This window comes from Dipteris shenzhenensis, chromosome 15, assembly GCF_047967505.1.
Source record: "Dipteris shenzhenensis isolate YYH24624 ecotype China chromosome 15, Dip_SZ_1.0, whole genome shotgun sequence".
NCBI classification, from domain to species: Eukaryota; Viridiplantae; Streptophyta; class Polypodiopsida; order Gleicheniales; family Dipteridaceae; genus Dipteris; species Dipteris shenzhenensis.
Window position 1 is genome coordinate 24,935,324 of NC_141610.1, and position 15,196 is coordinate 24,950,519.

At 40.3% G+C, this 15,196-nt stretch overlaps 1 protein-coding gene across 2 annotated transcripts in view; it reads right to left on the reverse strand.

The window, feature by feature from the left end:
- LOC147893584 (Tetratricopeptide repeat (TPR)-like superfamily protein) overlaps window positions 1-15,196 on the reverse strand; it is a 140,856-nt gene that overhangs the window by 107,445 nt on the left and 18,215 nt on the right. For both annotated transcript variants that reach the window (XM_087385700.1, XM_087385699.1), the window contains exons 3-7: window positions 13,038-13,137; window positions 3,796-3,900; window positions 3,529-3,691; window positions 3,111-3,267; window positions 2,952-3,014 (exon numbers count right to left, since the gene is read on the reverse strand). In XM_087385700.1, the coding sequence (XP_087241826.1) occupies window positions 2,952-3,014; window positions 3,111-3,267; window positions 3,529-3,691; window positions 3,796-3,900; window positions 13,038-13,137 (588 nt within the window). The remainder of the gene's footprint in view (window positions 1-2,951; window positions 3,015-3,110; window positions 3,268-3,528; window positions 3,692-3,795; window positions 3,901-13,037; window positions 13,138-15,196) is intronic.

Genomic DNA, 15,196 nt, shown 5'->3' on the forward strand with positions numbered 1-15,196 from the left:
GTAAACATCTTCAACACTTACTACCTTTGTGTATCTTTTCTTTTTAGAAACAATGTCATAATCTTTATTATTTAGCCATTTAAAGTCAAAACATAAAGCTATTTTCTCAACTTTTAGCACTTTGCATCTATCTTTGTCAAATCTCAACTTAAAAACTTGAGTCATTAGCTTTTTTTATTCTAAACTTCAGATCTTCCAGCTCAATCTTTGTATAAAGCATAGTAAAATCATAGGTTTGAAGGAGAATAGGAAACTCTTTTTCCTGAATGCTTGGAGAGGAATCAAAAAATTTTGCAATAGGAATCACTCCTACAGAGTCATTTAAAATCCAGCTTGAATGGTAAGGAACATCTGTCTCCTTTAATAAGTCCCTCCAAAGTTCATGGACACTAGGCAACATGGCTTTGAAGCAGTAGCTTAGCCATTCAAAGACATCTATCAAAGTAGTCTCAGAAGCAGTTGCAATAAATCTTGGCTTTTTTAAAGTTGTGTGAAACTTCCAAGCAGCATAAATAAAAGGGATACTTGGATTGCAAACAAACCCAGAAGACTTGCAAAAACTCTAGTTCTTTGAGATCACATCCTTTTGAAAAACTACGGCAGGGGTGTAAGTTTTGACAAACGAGTTCACTTCTCTCAAAAGATATTCTAAGTAAAACTTTTTGCAAATAAAAACGAAGTTATTGGAACATTTGTCCATATAAGAAATAACAAATTTCCTATGAAATTTTCAAAGAAAAGTTTCATCTTCTTTAGAAAGATTACTTTGCTTGAGCAATTAATGGAAGGGGACTTCTTCTAGTTTCAAAAAAACTTTCTTCAGAATCTTCCCTTTCCATTCTGCTAAGATATTTTGAATTCCTAAACTTTCTTCTATTTGCAAAGCAACCTTCAAGATTCATCAATAGCTTTTAAAAGGCAAGACTCTTTATAAGAGTACAATCGATATTTCGTGCCTTTCATGAAGAGGTCTCTTAAGTACTAGAAGGAAAAATTGAAGTATCAGCTGTGACCACATGGTCTAAATCAGCATCAATAAAGCTTTGGAATCTCTTACCTTTACAACAAAAAGGTTCTCTAAGGATAGAAGATTTTAAATGCTCTAAAAGCCTTTTACCTATCTCTCCATAGTTGAAAGCCTTTTGTCCTAAAGTTTTTACATACTTCCAAGCTACTACTGGATGCTTCCAAATTCTTCACATAATGAGGGAGAGAACCCGTTACTTCAGGAGACTTCAAAATTGAGTTCAAGCCTACCTTGTCAAGAGAAGGAGAAGTAAAAATAGAAATCAAGAGTTCCTTATTTAGATAAGTTATTTGCTTTGAAAAAAAGCTTTTACTTTTAAGAAACGATCCAACGAAGTTTTATGTTGTATATAATGGAGCTTATTTAGATTCAAATCCTCAAAAGAGAAGTTTCCCAAGGTGTATTGAAGTTTGAAAAGAACTTTGACATTATATTTTTCAAAAACTTCTATTGAAAAAAGACCCAGAGACATTAGCCTATCTACATAAAGAAGTCTTCTTTTAAAGTCTCGAGAAGCAAAAACTCTTGGAACTGAGGAGGTTAAAGGAACACAAAGAGGAGGAAGAGGAGGAAGAGAAAGTGAGAGAGGAAAATCAAGATGAGCATGTGAGATTGCAAGAGAGCTAGGACAATCCCGTAACATAACTTTAGGTTTCCATACAAGGGTAGGTATATGTTGGTAAAGAGGAATGTTAAAGGGCTTGATATGAGTTCTCCACATCATAGGATTCTTTTTAGAGGTTCTTTTATTCTTACGATGAGTTGATTTTCCTTCCAAGTTAAAACCTCTTGGGGGGAAGAAAGAGTGTAAAGTTCTCATCCAAAACAATTCACGAGGTCGAGCACCCTTGTAAAAATCCTTGAAATTATTAAACTAGCCCTCTATATGCTCAATAGGAAAGCAACAAAAATATTCGAAACCAGACTTTGCCATTGCCGCATATAAGGATTTTGAATTCTCCATCAAGGAATTATTTCTATAAACTTTTCTAGCTTTCCTAACATGTTCTTGAAAACGAATAAAAGCCGTTCGATAGGTTTGTCCTACATAAAGCATATTACTATGTTATAGACAACATAAATTACTTGTGAGGCATGAATAGGACTAATAGGAACAGATGTCTTAAGATGCTTGTTTCTAAGATGTCTTAGTTTATTATGAATTATAATGTTATTATTTGCATAATAAGTGTTAACTAATAGAGCCTTAAAGTTAGACCAATTAATGTTACCTTCCCCAAAATCGTGAAGACTATTCATGTTTGACCTAGCTAAAAAGTTATGCAAGCAAGTTCCCCAATGTTGGATCACCGGACCTCACCGAACAACATTGGAAATGCTAGTGATGGTCTTGTCTCTTTGGTAGGTGATTCAGTTGGGTCTAGCTCGGTAAATCAAAGCTAAAACGTTAGAAGATACATATATAGAGAAAGGTTCTCTCCCTGCCCATCCCAAGGCAGTTTCTCCCTTGCTATAATTTAACTCAAAAGAACTCATCCCGATGGACAAATGTTTTCTGTCATATAGGCAAATTTAAGCAATGGCAACCACTTGTTCCATATTTCCTCTTACTTCAGCCAGAGATCTTACCACTTGTTGGCACACTTAGCACACTAGATGTTTTCAGATGTCAAATGGCAAGGTCCCATTCAGAGACAAAGGTCCCATAAGATCTATGTATGGAGTTCATTAGCCCTTAAAGCGTCATCTAGAATTCCAGATGTGTTGCTTCTTTGTTCAAACTAAAGCATGGCCTAATTCAATGATGACCTTTTGTTGCTCCATAAGCTTTGTTTCAAGCTTTTTTTAGCAGATGGAAATCTCATTAGACAGAAAAGATGTGTGAATCCACACTATCAACCTCCTTTGCTTACAAAAAAACATCATCATGTTCAAAATTTCAATACCCAAGACTCCAAATTACCTCACTAAGATCATTGTCATTCAAAAAACAGCCGAGCTTTGACTGTGGCAGGGACCTGTCGACCTGCAATTATGCACATCGACTCAGTAAAATACGTACATACAGGTTTTAAAAAGTATTAGCTTGACTATCCTAATACTTTGGGAAAAACACCCTCACATCTTTTGTTGGGCGATGGATTATGCTTGGAAGCATATGAGACCTCCAAACTTCTTCATTGACATTATTGTCCTCTAGTTTTCCGGAGTTGATGCACAACAACCAGCACTCGTTGAATCCAAAAGTTCCTCTCATCTCAGATAAGATTTCATTTGCCCTGTCCACACATTGTATACTGTGAGTTTCAACATTTTTCGAATACATTAAAAACATCTGTAGCAACCATATCCAAGTTCCTATACCATTTATCGCTGAATGCTGCTAGATGCATATATCTTCAGGCATCTATACTGATCAGAAAAGGCCCAAATCGCCCTCTGTGCAATCGTGTGTATTTCTATTCTACACTTACTGAATACCTATTCTACACTTACTGAATACAATAGTATGCTGCTGAAAGAAGCAAGCAGTAAAATACCGATCTGCAGGACCATCTTGATTATCATGAACAAGCACATAGAATTTTAATAATTTTGGATCCATCGCTCCATCATTCAAGAGTGATGGCATTTGGTCAGTATTATATAAATCCACGAGCTTGTTTATAGGGTTCTCATCTCTTGATGACACTGCTCGTAGACCTGATTCAACCATACCAATAAAATGTAAGTGGCACAGAATACTTCAACAACCAAGATACACCATCCACAGCAGAACAGAAAAAAGCAAAATTTGATATACTTACAAGCTACAGGATGGTCAATAGCTTCATGTTCAGAGAAGGCTAGAGACTCTATAAATGCTTTGCTGTACCTCTGGAACCAAAATGACATTGATTCTGACTGTACCACTGCTAATTCACAGTCCAACAAGAACATCTAATGCTTAATCATCAATATATGTTTCATCTTTCACTATTAATGCAGTCAACAAATTTACACAGTCCAACAAGAATATCTAATCTTTGCTCATCAATAGACCTTGTCTTTCACTATAAATGCACTCGCCAAACCGAGGAACTTTTTTTCAGTATTTCATCAGTTAAGCCAGACCAAGATAGCCACCATGTTTGCTGTAATTTACTAGAAAATACTTGAACATTGCCTTGGTCGTAGCTTTTGTACCAATCTATAACAGAGGGTTACTTTTTACTTAGGCTAAAGTTAGTGGAAAGGACTTTATTGGCTCGTAAGTGTTTTTTTTCTTTTCTTTAGGGGATACCATAAGTTGCCACGTGGCATCCTAGGAGGTAATCCCATAAGCAATACTGCTTTGTACTCACCTGGGCCATACCTATATAAGGGCTCTAGTTGTACTTGGCAATCATTCATGACTTGTACTTCATTACTGAAATAGAACACACAGCAAGAGTTCCAACACTCAGCTGAATTCTAAAAAGGATTAATACCTCCTGTCCTTGTGCAGCCCCTCACAAGTCTCTATTGCAGGTCCAGCCCATGACCTTCTACCCCTACCTTTTTCCTAAAACATAAGGTACTACTCTATTCTAACCTTCCTGCATATTCTACCAAATTTGGTGGTGTTTACTGTTAGTTAGGAGTAGTCCTCTTCCATTGGTATCAGAGCACTTTTCAGGGGAATTCGTGGGAAATTCTTTATCCAATTAACCAAAAATCTCCTTTCAGTGTCCACTCTTAACAGAGGGGGATTTCAGGTCATCTTTGAGGATGACAAATGTGCTGTCCAAGACAAGGAAGCTGACTATGCCTTAAGGTTATCTGGTACTCTGCTGCGTGGGCTTTTTCAGCTTGATATTTTTGAGAAAAGAGCAGCCCATGCTCTTGCAGTTTCTACCCCTACAGCTGCCATGCAAAATGCAGAATTATGGCATGCCAGATATGGCCACATGCATTACAGCAGCTTGATGACACTTCAGAAGTTTTCAATGGTTGATGCATTGCCACCTCTTGAGATACCTCCTCCACATGCCTGTGAAGGGTAGATTCCCCTTCAAGAAGGATGGTTCAGTTAAAGCTGTCCGCAAATTACAGCTTATACACAGTGATGTCTGTGGTCCCATGAGGACTCCATCGTTGGGGGGTCATCTCTACTTCGTTACATTTATTGATGACTACTCCAATTTTAGGCTGAAAAAGAAATCTAAAGTGTTCACGGTGTTTAAACACTTTTCAGCCATGGTTGAAAATGAAACCGGACTCAAGATACAGACATTGCGCACGGATAGAGGTGGGGAATACCTATCTGCAGAATTTGATGCTTTTCTCAAAGGCAAGGGTATTGTGCATCAGCTCACAGTCAGGCTGACCCCTCAGCAAAATGGCAAAGCTGAGAGGAAAAATAGAACCCTCATGGAGATGGACAGATGTATGCTGAAAAGCAAACACATGCCTCATAAATTCTGGCTAGAGGGTTTGATGTGTGCCAACTACATTTTGAATCGGGCTCCCACTAAGGCTTTAAAAACAAAAACTCCTTATGAGGTCTCGAATGACAGGAAGCCTTCACTGGATCACTTCCGAGTCTTTGGATGCCTTGCTTATGCACATGTGCCAGTTGAATTTAGGCACAAATTGTCAGGTAAAGCCATCAAATGCATATTTGTCGGATACAGTGCAGAAAGCAAGGGGTACCGTCTCTACAATCCTGCTACACACAAGATCATAGTAAGTAGAGATGTGATATTTTCTGAAAATTCAGCTCACACTCAGGCTGAATTTCAAATGTCTTCGTCTTCAGAGGATGTCTTTGAGGGGTTGCTACCCATTGCCTTGGGTTCCCCTGCTGATTTTTCTGATGCAAATCAGAATTTACAGCAACCTCCAGATGCTTCAGTCCCTGCCACATGAGGTCTTACCCCCTCCACAGGCAGTGGAACAGGTGGTGCAGCAAGAAATTGCAGACATACATGCAACAAAAACAGTCCCAAACTGGCTGTTACAGACTCTCAGGGAGAGTAAACTTGATGCTCCGTTATCTGGCAGGACTCGCAGTGCAGCAAGGCACATGGAAGGTGCTAATTCAGTGGAATCAACATATGCAGGTACTCTCCTTGATGAGGAGGAGCCTGCCACATTCGAAGAGGCAAAGGATAATGTGCATTGGATGAATGCCATGCACGATGAGTTGCAGTCCATTGCAAAAAATCAGACTTGGGATGTTGTGGACTTGCCACAGGGTAAACATGCCATTGGCACACGATGGGTTTTCAAGGTCAAACGGAAGCCAGAGGGCTCCATTGACAGGTATAAGGCAAGGCTGGTTGCTAAAGGCTATGCTCAAAAAAAGGGCATAGATTATGAGGAGACATTCGCTCCTACATCACCATCCGATCAGTTATTACAATGGCTGCACATTTTGAGTGGAATGTTCATCAGTTGGACATAAAATCAGCCTTCTTAAATGGGGACTTGCTAGAAGAGGTGTATGTCAAACAACCTCCGGGCTTTGAAATTACAGCAAATGCACTTCAAGTATGCAGGCTCAACAAAGCTTTATATGGGCTGAAACAGGCCCCTCGTGCATGGTATGCCAAGATACATGCCTTTTTGACCAGCAAGGAGCTGCACAATAGTCCTACTGAGAGCACCCTCTACATCAAGATGGATGGGGGGGAAATATTAGTCATCCTTCTTTATGTCGATGACTTACTGCTCACAGGGTCCAATGAAGAAAAAATTGTAGATTTCAAAGCTGATTTGCAGACCAACTTTGACATGTCAGATTTGGGGCTGCTTCACTTTTATTTGGGCATCCAGTTCTCTCATGAGAGATGTGGCACTGTTATGTCTCAGTCCAAGTATGTTCAGAAACTCTTGGACAGATTTAACATGCATGAGTGTAAGCCCGGGGCTGCTTCACTTTATTTGGGCATCCAGTTCTCTCATGAGAGACGTGGCACTGTTATGTCTCAGTCCAAGTATGTTCAGAAACTCTTGGACAGATTTAACATGCATGAGTGTAAGCCCATAGCCACTCCTATGGAGCCGGGGCTGAAACTCACAATGCATGATGCAGGAGAATCAGTTGATGCCACACTTTACAGTCACGCTGTTGGATGCCTCATATATCTCTACAACACTAGACCTGATATTCAGTTTGCAGTATCTCAGGTGAGCAGGTACATGCACAGCCCAAAAACTATGCATTGGCAAGCAGTTAAGCGCATCTTCCGTTATTTGCAGGGCACAAAGTCTTTTGGCTTACTATTTCCCAGGGGGGGGTGACTTGCAGATGCATGCCTACAGTGATTCAGATTGGGCTGGTGATTATGACACTAGGCAGTCCACTAGTGGCAATTGTTTCTTTTTGGGTAAATCTTGCATTTCCTGGCTGAGCAAGAAACAATCTACAGTGGCTACCTCATCATGTGAAGCTGAGTACAAGGCAGCTTTCACAGCAGCAGTTGAATGTGTCTGGCTGCCACGTCTATTTGCTGATCTTCATCTATCTTTGGAGGGTCCTTCTCCAATTCTCACTGATAGTCAGAGTGCCATTGCAGTGGCAAAGAATCCAGTGTTTCGTGCTCGCACGAAGCACATTGAGGTTCACTATCACTACGTCAGAGAGAAGTTGCATGCAGGAGAGATCAGTATGATCTTTGTGTCCACACACGACAACGTTGCAGATATTTTCACCAAAGCACTACCATGTGAAAAGTTTGAGGCATTTCGCAGTGCCCTAAACTTATATCCGTTTGGTGATTGATCAGCCTTGTACATGACATTGGCACTGCAGGGGGGTGTTAGAATTATAGATATAATTCAGCAGTGACCAATGTAATATAATAAGCTAGTTAGGGGCACTTTTCCCTCTTTAAGAGGTTTTTTCCCCTAACCGCAGTTAGTTCACTAACTATGGTTAGTGACTACTAAGGTTTTGTCACTAGGACAAAACCTTATCTTTCTCTCATTGTGTTGTACTCTCACACTCTTCTATTGCAACTAAGCTTTCAGCTTCCAAGCTTCCAGCTCTCACTCTCTCTTGCTCTCTCTCACTCACCATCTTCTCACATTTTTTCCACGGTTGTATCAAATTTCTTCCAGTAATAAAGCAGAGTTCTAGCACACATTTCAGCTGCATTCTCCTGCGCATTTCTCCTCTCTCACTTCGCATCATTTCTGCAGCATATTCTGACCACACACACACACACACATACACACACATTTTCCTAGCGTGATTAGCACACACATTCGGCTATGGGAGTAGGTGTTTAATGCCTTATTTCCTTATGAGTTTTCACTATTTTACGATGGTAAATTCCCTATCCTGCTATTGATCGCATCCAATATCTATAGTTAACACGCTTTCCTACGTCTTGATTCCAGGCATCACCTCCAAGCCAGGCTTGTCCTCCCCCAATTATTACATGTGGCATGATAAGCCAACAAATAGTGCCAAATTACCATTAAGGGCCAAGGGTACATGAGTTTGCTCTCCTCCCTTGGATACCCCTGCGTACTCTAATGGTGGTAAGGACCTTGCTCCATTGTCCTTTAATGGAAGGTCATAACATTCAAGCTACTGCCGATTTCTTTCTCTCGTAGCCCCACGCTCCACTCACAATCCTGGCCGCAGCTGCCTTATGCTCCACTCTCTGCTCCCCTTTTTGAGCTCCCTTCCTTCTTATCCCACCCTTACGAAGACAAGTACACAACACCTTACGAAGACAAGCTTTGAGAAGCGGCTTTTGTCCCTCCCGCTTTGCAGACTGCTCAAGCAGATGTGGCCTCATCAGTTGCCACCCCAGCATCATCTTAGACCCTTCTTTCCCAACGCAAGCTTAGTGATCCCCCCTTCGTACGTTGTCAAGAATTTAAGGTGTAATCTCATCATTTTTTCTCTCCAATGATCTCATGTTTGCAACTCTATAAGTGTCGACCTGATTAAGGGCTCCTGGGAATTTTGGTTCCTCTCTTCAACCTACCAAAACCTCTTCTTCTCATTATCTACACTCACTATTAACCCGTCTGTTGCCAACACAGCTGAAGTCATCCCACGATTGATGCTGCATATTGGCTTGGGCATCATAGGAAAGATCTTGTCTCTGCTCCGCATGGGCTCACGGATGTGTTTTAATAACCAGTGTTATTGTTAACACTCGTCTCAAATCTGGGTTTTTCCTGCCAACATGGACTCTTGTCTACTGTCTGAAATCCTAATCAAAGCAGTCTAAGCTTGTCATTCCTTTGACGGCTATATTTTGTCATTATTCTCTAAGCGATTGCTGTCAGGATGTCTATGCGTCATGTTATGTCTACGGGCTTTGAAAACCGTTCTGAGACCTTCTCTGAATAGTGTGTACCATTGAGATGTTTTGGAAAGTCTTTGGGAAGTCTAGGTGAGATAACTGAGCGTTCTACAAGCAAGCACTATGCCTGTAACCTCTTTTATTTCAAATTGTGTTCTGCATTAGTTCTGGTGTTCTCTCACAATTTACATCCCTTTCTCCTGATGGACTGGCTCGCTTGCGAGAAAGTGAGTTTCCTAAGGTGTGCCTCGAATAGAATAATGTGGCTTATGCAACCCGGACTCACAAGGAAGATGGAGCTCTCTGAGCTCTCTTCGGAAACCTGGGACCCTTCACCCTCCTTCGCATTTATTTACGTTGCTATTTTATCATACTTCCTTAACATGATTTCATTCTACAGGATTTCTCTATTAATGTTTGCATTGGGTCCATATTATGTCCAGTTTGCTATGCTAAATCGTAGGATCATTGTTGAATGCGCATTATGAGACACCCTGACTGAGCCCCAGCCTGAGATTTAGTGTGGCAGTAAACTCCCCACGATGAAGATCGATGTCTATTGTATTCACTCCATTGGGGCAGTAAACTAAATAATGACCTCTAGACTTATTAGTGGGTGTGAGTCTTTTGCCAAAAATCTTTAAAACATATGCACCAATCTTTCCTAAGGTGTTATCTCTAGTTGGCTGTTTCTTACACTCTTATTAAAATCTCAAAGGATGTGATGCCAAAATATGGTCAACTCCTTATGAAAGACTCTTCCTCCTCTCGGTGTTTAGCCAAAAAGTTTCTTTGAATTTTCTTTTTATGTTTACAAGTATTGCTAGATCTCTTGTTTAATTGCACGTATGTATTCTTGATTGTGATAACAAGAAGTCGGGGTCTATGACACCTGCAGTCCCAAGCTAAAAGTGGGATTTATTCTTACATCACCTTCTCTTGGAATATGCCTCCATGTAGCCACAAATGGGATCATTGTCTTCCATTCTCTCCTTACTTGTCATAATCCCAAATTTGGGATTGTAATGCTAAAAGGGTTTTTATCTTATTGTATTTCTCATGTTTTACCCTAGTTTAATATCAGAAACTGCAACTACCAGGTCCAGAATCACTACTTGTTCCCAGGGCGGATTTCTCTAGACCTAACACACTTTTTTTTTTTGTGAAATCTTTGATTCATTATATTATATGAGTAGCAACCTCAAAATAAGGTGCTACAATTACATCAACTGAAAATTTCATTATATGTCAAAAATACCTCATGATCTATGCAGCGGCTCTGCAAGCAATCAAACAAAGATTGCTGTAGAGAACGCCTAAAAAAGCCAAACAAAGAGAAAGTAGGATCACCAAAGACTTTACAATTCCTATATGTCCATAAAGTCCATAGTGCCCAGTAGCGAACCCAAACGAAGAAAAGATGAAACTCCGGTCTGGACGGATGAAACCCAAATAGCCAAAAGAACTTCCCAAACAGAACAGATGGGAATCTCGCTCGCAGGCGCTGTCGAAGCAGATCAAAAAACTCACGAGAGCACGGACAATGCCAAAACAAGTGAGGCACAGTCTCCAAAGAAGCAAAACATCTGTGACAAAGTGCAGGAGCAATGTGTCGATGAGCTAATAGCTGTCCAGATGGAAACACTCCCAAAAAACTCGCCAAAAGAAAACCTGTTGCCGAAGCGGTACTTTATAGGCCCAAAGTTGCTGTAATCTTTTCCTCCACCACTTGGCTGGGCGATGCATTCGCCAAACAGAATCACCTCTCTTTGAAACCCAAGGTTGAGGCAAAAGGATTTTCTACAATGCAAGTACAGTAATCTGAGATAGCCTCAAAGGACGAGAAGAGGACCCTGGAAAAGTCAAAGTCCAATCTTCCAGCTGGTCCTAGAGTTCCAAAGGAGGAATCGGAACAAAAGGCGAAAGCATAGAAGTAATTGTCGCCACAAAGGACGATAATGAGAGCCCAATCCATATGTAGTGGCTACTAGAGAAAAGGGAAGCACAGTACCAGCATCATCTATAACATCAGCAACCGAGGTGATGCCTTTAAACGAGACAAAGTAGAAACGTCAAGGTTCCATTAAAGCCAAGGGAGGATGAAAGACTTTGGACCAGTGAATGCTTTCAGCTCTCAAAGAATTCCCAAGCAAAGATTGTTGTCCATTCCATTCCAGATGAGAAAGAACATGCTTTTAGTCAAGAAGCAAGCAGGAGACAAAAGGGCAGCCAGGCAAAGTGCCATTGGTGCAGCCAAAAAAGAAATCCCAGTGATTGAGTTGCCAATGACCAAACGCAAAAATACTGATATGAGTGACCAAAGTCCTAATCATAAGAGCCCAAGGCTGATCACCTTGCAGAAATTGAAGCAATATTTTTCCCCTGTGGGCAAGAATATGCACATGAATATCCGTGATGTTCAATCCACCATGCATCTTGGGAGACCAAATGTGACGCATCGAAAGCAACTTGAGACTTTTTCTGCCATGTTTGGATCGCCAAAAGATTTCCATAAAGACAGACATGAAAGATGTAAGATCTGCCTTAGTGAACATGATCAATGGCAAGTAAAATTGAATATATGCCACAAGGATGGACACACACACACACATATATATAGAGAGAGAAAGAAAGAAAGAAAGAAATTTTATTAGAGTCTTCGGAAGACCAATGCCTCTTACAGGTGTACCCATAGCCAGTATTCCACCAAATATTTCCTGTTTATCCTTTGCAAAATTAATTGCCACTATTAATAAGCTAAATTTTGAACATGAAAGCAGGTAAACCACCTATTATGGAAAACAAATTCCTATGGTAATGTGATCTCACTGCTCACCATTCAACCTGTGGCACATTATCTTTGGAAACATTTTCACAGATATTCCAATATGATCAGCTTATTTCTTTTGCATGGAGTGTATTGTACGCTGCATCCTTGACACTATTATTATAGTTTCAATCCTGACTTTCCTATTGATGTTCATGGGTACCATTTATTGTGGAAACAAGACGCTCAAGAGAGTTCAACATCACATACATCTTTAAAGAACATCTCTATCACTGTTTAGAAGCCAATTTATGCTAGCATGCTTTTTGCGCCGGAATATCCTTAGTCTTGAAGCATAGAAGAGAAGGCCTAGATCTTATGATTGTATGGACAATGTGACTTGGTGCTTATAGGGTAGGATTCAAATCTTATATACCTTTGTAAGACTAGAATAAGTCCAATCTTGCCTTTTCAAAGCTGCAAATTGGACCTCAACATAGTGGGGGGCAAACAACACAAATTGGACCTCAACAAATGGCTAGCAAATTAAAACTCTCCAAAAAATGAAAACCACTTAAGTTTCATTACCATTGGACACATATACATATGCTATAACCACGTCCATGCACAATTTCTTGACACCTATGCACCATATATAGCCGCACATGAGAAAATGTGCATGCCCCACAATATAAATGATGTAAGGTCCTTACGAAACTTTGCAAGTATATGAAACTTACTCAAAAAATGGTTTCCACAAAATTTTGTGATCATCAAACATATACCCCTATGGTATATAACCGCCAAATGCACAATTTATTAACACTTGTGCACAATGCATGGTAAAAAATGAGAAAATGTGCATTCCTCCCCATACAAACAATGTAGAATCCTTATGAAACTTTGCCTATAAATATGGACAAAGAACCAAACTTGCATCTAACACACTCAAACATCATGAAGCACCAACATGATAGGTCAAGAGAACTACTTTGTTGGATAGAGTCAAGCTTCTGAGGCTCTCCAGACAGCTCTGTAAATGCCTCAGCACTCCAATTGTTGACCACCTTCACCAGATATTCTTCAACAGCCTTGCCGTAGATTATGAGAAAAGCAAATGTTACAAATTAGGAACAAAACCAACTCCCAAAACAAAGGCATTTGAAAGATAGAAAATCTTGCAATGTCAACCGATGCAATATGAAGAGATTCATCCTTTCACATAATCTCTCCCCTACCAAAAATTTCAGTGTATCATATGGTATTATATTCAAGGATTCAAGTCACTCACAACAATACTTTTAACCCCATGCCCCCCCATTGGGATCCCCTTTAGTGCAAGGCAGCTAGGAATGCACTAAAGGGGATCCCAATGGGGGATGAGAAAAGAGCAGCTGAGAAACAGCTCCATGCACTTACACGTAAAAAAAGACGTGCACATATTGTGAACAAGGAATGGACTGATGCAATTGATTTTATCAAGCATCCTAGAAGAGCATGGAAAGCAATTAAACAAAGGTCAAATGACATTATGGGAGATTTTACAGAAACACAGATGCTGGAATATGCTCAACAGCTCTACACACATCCCAAGGCTCGGCCCATGGTGAGCATACCTCTCAGCAGTAATACTCAGGGTCTTTTCTCATTGAAAGATGTACAAGATGGCCTCAAGAAAATGGTAAATGGAAAGGCAGCAGACACTCTACACCTAGTGGCTGAACTCATTAAGTGGACCAATGAGCACACGCAAAGGCACATAGCAATGGCACTAAATCAAGCTTTGATGAATGGTTTCCCAACAGAATGGCAAGAGAATTGGATCAAACCAATCTACAAAGGGGGTGACCGCAATCAATTAACAAATTACAGAACAATTATGGTATGTTCCACTCTAGCCAAACTATATAGCACAATAGTAGAGGCAAAATTGAGTGCTTGGGCAGAGAAAGAAAATAAAAGAGCAATGGGACAAGCTGGTTTCAGACCAAAACACTGTACAGTGGATCACCTAGTCACTCTTCGAGTTTTGATGGAGGAAAGCCGCCTCAAGGGGAAGCCACTCTTCTGTTGTTTCATTGACTTTAAGAAGGCATTTGATACAGTGCCTAGGGATGTGCTATGGGAGAGAATGGAATGCATAGGGGTGCCCGAGGAAATAAGGTTTGCTGTCTTTAGACTTTATGAGAAAGTAAAATGTCAACTAAAATGTAAGGATGGGATGTCACAAGAGTTCTATAGTAATATGGGGGTAAAACAAGGATGTCCGCTCTCACCCACTTTGTTCGGCCTATGCATTGATAGACTTGAGGAGTTGGTGAATGAAGAAGCATGTAAAGATGAGTTATACAGCCCTCATCTAGCAGGTCTCGTGATTTGGTTGCTTCTTTACGCAGATGATGTGGTTGTTTTCACTGATAGTGAAAGTAAGATGCAAAAAATGATGGATATCTTCAGCATATTTTGTGCAGAGAGTGGGATGGCTATTAATGTCAACAAAACTAAACTCATGATAGTCAAGACTATACAGCCAAGCAGCCCCCTCCAAATCTTATATAAAGGACAACCCATTGAGACAGTGCACTCATTCAAATACTTGGGTATTGAAATCCCCGCCAATAATAGATGGAACAGCTGTGTGCAACGGAGACTTGATGCAGGATGGGCAAAATACTTCCAATTTGAAAATGAGTGCAACAATAGCAATACGAGAAGGTGGCAAGTACGAAATATGATCTTTGGGGCATATGTGATACAGACAGTACTCTACGGAGTAGAGGTATGGGGTGGGAGTATATCTCCATCAACGTGGAATGAGATAGAGAAAATGCAAAAGTCTTTCATTAGGAGGCACCTGGGCATCAAGGCTACTACACCATACTCTTTGTTACTCCTAGAGACAGGATGTATACCCATAGAGCTACATGCTCTGAAGAGAGTACTCAGATACATCACAAAGGTCAAGTGCATGGATAATGAAAGGCTACCAAAGAGAGCATGGAATGAAAGTCAGAAGCTTCAAAAGACAAACAAGGGCAAGATTTTGACATCCGGATGGGCACAGGACCTAAAAAAATGGTTCAAGAAGTGGGAAGTAGAAGAGTATTTAAACTACTCTTCAGAGGAGATTGATGAAGAGGCTTTTCATTA